Below are 3,818 nucleotides of genomic sequence, written 5' to 3' on the forward strand. Positions count from 1 at the left end.
TCCTCCAAATACAGCTTGACCTCGGGATCCCTTAGAAAGTCCATGATGATGTTGGCTCCAGCTACTAGTTGAGTGCCCATGTCAGAAATGCATAACTCTGGCAAACCAAACTCAAAACAATGTAACTGGAAGGCTCTTAAGAACTCCTTTACCGACAAGTCATAGCAAAGTTTTAAATTAATTGCCCTACTCCAATTACAAGTTATACATAATAACCAGACTTTAACCTTTTGACTGTTAATATGCACAAAATATGGACCCATATAATCCATAAAAATATACCTGAAAGGAATTTCTGGTGCATTAATTCTGAAATCTCTGTAAGAGTTCTGGTTAAGCTTGATAGCCCTTTCATTAAAACGTCGACACACAACACAAGACTTCAACACCTTTTTAACTGTAGAATAAGACTTAGACATCCAAAACATTTTACGCATCTCTGACAAGACAGAATACACACCTGCATGAGCAAACCGTTCATGATAATCTCTGATAATCAATGTAGTTAAAGTACTATCCTTAGACAACAAAATAGGAAACCTATACCTCCCTTCATCTTTAAGTCTGGACAGCTTACTTCGTACTCTTAACAGTCCTTCTCTGTCAATATAAATATTAAGTTGTCCAACTATTCTTGGCACGTCCTTAAGTAAACGTTCACTAGAGTTAAAATATTCAAGTTCTTCAGCAAAATAACATCCCTGGTCCCTGGACAGCAACAATCTACTAGCCTCTGCAAAAAAATTATGATCACTGCGAAAAGCCTTTAAATGGTTAAATTTGTCAGGATCCCTAGCCATCACCTTAATTTTCAGCTTATTGACAAACAATAAAACATTGCGATAAATCAAAATTAATCTATGAAAGCTAGAAACTCTTGAAGTCATCTGAAAATGTTCAATTTCTATATCCTTACTACTAATGTAGGCACCCAAACAGTTTACTGGTATCTGAATATCCATTTTGGGATCTGGTACCACAAACTCCAAAGTATCCTTACTATGTTCCATTCTTGGAGCATTTACAAGGTCTGGACCTGTAAGGTAGTTAGTTTTCATGAGTGATTTATAAGAGAGACAACGTGTAATACAATCCCCGGGATTTTCTTCTCCAGATACAAACGAAAATATAACTGGGTGTTTTAAGCACAGTTCACTAATCTCGTGTAACCTGTTTTTCACAAACACAGAACATTTCTGTAGTTTATCAAGATTGTGAGTGTGCGAATATATCCAAGATAAAGCTACAAGGCTATCTGAATAAACCCTTAATTCCTGAATCTTAATAGGTTTAATGCAAGAGGGACCCGATAATTCTTTGTATAAATCTAAGAGACATTCCACTGCTAAGGCAATACTTTGTAGTTCAAGGGAAGGCATACTTTTAGATTGAAGGTTTTTTCCTACCATACGATTTTTTGCAAAAGCAAAACTTAGCTTACCTGTGGAAATACACTGTATGTATATCACTACTCCAAATATACATTTGCTACTGTCAGAATAAGCTATCAGCTTGTAAGTGTCATCTCTGCTTCCCGCAAACCTAGGAACTTTGATGACAGGAGCAGCATTTGCTTGCTTAGCAATATTTTGCCATTCTCTCGAACGTTCTTTATCCAGTGCTTGATCCCAACTCAAGTGTTGATCACATTGTAATCTGTGTAGGAAGAGCCTGCTTCTATTAAGTAAAGGGCCATTAAAATTATAAAGATCATACTGCGACGCAATAGTACGTAAAACCTCCCTCTTGGTATTGGCCTTAATGTCAAGATTTATGGGCTTGGTGGATAAACAGTCCTTTTCCCGATCCCACACTAAACCAAGCAACTTTACGTTCCTATCAGTCTTAACCTCATTCTCTGAATCTATGATTTCTTGCAAATTAGAATCATTTGTTATGAACTGTTGTAACCTAAAATGGTAGGGTTCAAAAATACCTTTAACCTGTTTATAGGCCCATTCAAGTTCAGCAGAAGAATCAAAAGCAATGGCACAGTTGTCCATATAACTCAACTGATATATCAGTTTTTTGAGTTCGACCAGAGACTTACTTTCATCATCAATATCGAGGATCAAAATCTTATACAAAGCTAACATTAGCAGTGCTGGACTACATCTTAATCCAAAACTTAGCCTAACATTCTTAAAAGCTACAATAGTATAGTCTTTCTTTTCTACATCACGGAACCATAAACAAAGTAACCTGTTACTGTCCACGTCGTTTAAAGATAAATTATTAAAGGCCTGACAAATATCGAAACACAGCAAATTAAATCCAAACCTCAGATGCAATAATGCTGCTACAATCTTTTGATTTAAAGTAGGGCCTGGAAAAATGGCTTGGTTGTGACTAATAGTTAGTCCCCCCACCCTTACTCTTTTGGCAAAGATTAGAGAGGTACACAACTCTACATTTAGTAGTTTCCCTGTTCAATTTAAATACACCCATGTGGGGAAGGAAACTGTGACTTAGGTGTTCTTCTAGGAACTGGGGAAGATTGTCAATTCTCTGAATTATTCCACTCTTTAACTGGTCTTTAAATACTTTGTCCATAAGGGATAATTTATTTTCGTCTTTTTGAAGTTTCTTCAAATTAGATTTTAACACCATTAAAGCCAACTCATAATTTGTACCCAATAGATGAGCCACCTTAAAATTCCACAAAAGAGGGACTACAATCCTACCATCACCATCTCTTACCATATTATCAAGGGCATACTTTACTAGCTTGTTATTAAGCTCTGAATCTTCAGCTTCTGGGCCTCCGTTACTCATGTTCGTGTACCTGGAACAATTCTCCTCCAAAACATGGTTTAATGCTTTTTCAAGCTGAGATTCTATAAGGTTTCCCTTCTCGTCCAATATGGAAAATTCTGTAGGGAGTAAACTTTCTTCAATGGTAAGGTCAGATAAAAGACAACTGTTAATATTCATATCAATATTGAACTCTGGACCTGTAGCCATATTACCACTACTAACTTTATATGGTAAATAAGGAAGATCTTGAAGGAGTTGGTCTGTATTACCCTGCAATAATATCCCTGCCTGGGTTTTAGCATAAACTGAAGTTTTATTTAACCCAAATAAAATCTCATTCTGAGGTAAGCAGTGGCATGACTTTGACCCTAGAATGAAGTCGACATTATCAATAAAGTTATCATGACATGAAAGGTTCTTATCAGCTAACATGTAACCTCTGTCTTTGAATCCTTGTACAACTTTACCCAATTGAGGAAGCTTCAATGAAATACTTATACTTGGAATGCATAAAGCCTTAACTACTTTAACAACCCCATTAATTTCAACATTGGCTTCTACCAACCTGGTTAAATATTTCCGAGAAGAATTTATACCATTCAAAGTTAATGATACATTATCCCTGATCACCTTAAGGTTCAGGTTTTCAGCCACTGTACTGGAAATAAAATTAGATTGACAGCCACTATCTTTAAGGCCTCTAATCAACAGTTTACCCTCAATATTACATGTAAATGTAGGTAAAATGGACTCTACATCAGAGTCTACCTGAAAAGCTTCAGTTACATTAACAACACTACTATTGGTTTGCTTACGAGATTTTTCATCCTTTTTAGGCATACTCTTTTCACTTTTTGAGCTAGACTGAAAAGACTTAACATCCTGTTTAACATTATCATCCAATTTCAGACACAAAAAATTAAAATGCCAATCTCCAGAGTGTTTACAGCGACTATGAAATCTATACCTACAAGCGTTACTCTCATGATTCAAATTTGAACACTTAATGCAGCCTCGTAGGTTTTCAAGTTTATCAAGCTTAGAACTGGGTGAACAATATT

At 36.0% G+C, this 3,818-nt stretch overlaps 1 protein-coding gene across 1 annotated transcript in view; it reads right to left on the minus strand.

Moving 5' to 3' along the window:
* The window catches only part of LOC137636558 (uncharacterized), a 4,852-nt gene extending 1,906 nt beyond the window's left edge, over nucleotides 1–2,946 (minus strand). Inside the window, exon 1 of the mRNA XM_068368955.1 lies at nucleotides 1–2,946. This exon is cut by the window's left edge and continues 1,536 nt beyond it. Within this exon, the coding sequence (XP_068225056.1) occupies nucleotides 1–2,096 (2,096 nt within the window). The 5' untranslated portion in view covers nucleotides 2,097–2,946.
* Nucleotides 2,947–3,818: the final 872 nt, after the last annotated feature.

The sequence above is a fragment of the Palaemon carinicauda genome, unplaced genomic scaffold (assembly GCF_036898095.1).
Source record: "Palaemon carinicauda isolate YSFRI2023 unplaced genomic scaffold, ASM3689809v2 scaffold3269, whole genome shotgun sequence".
NCBI classification, from domain to species: domain Eukaryota; kingdom Metazoa; phylum Arthropoda; class Malacostraca; order Decapoda; family Palaemonidae; genus Palaemon; species Palaemon carinicauda.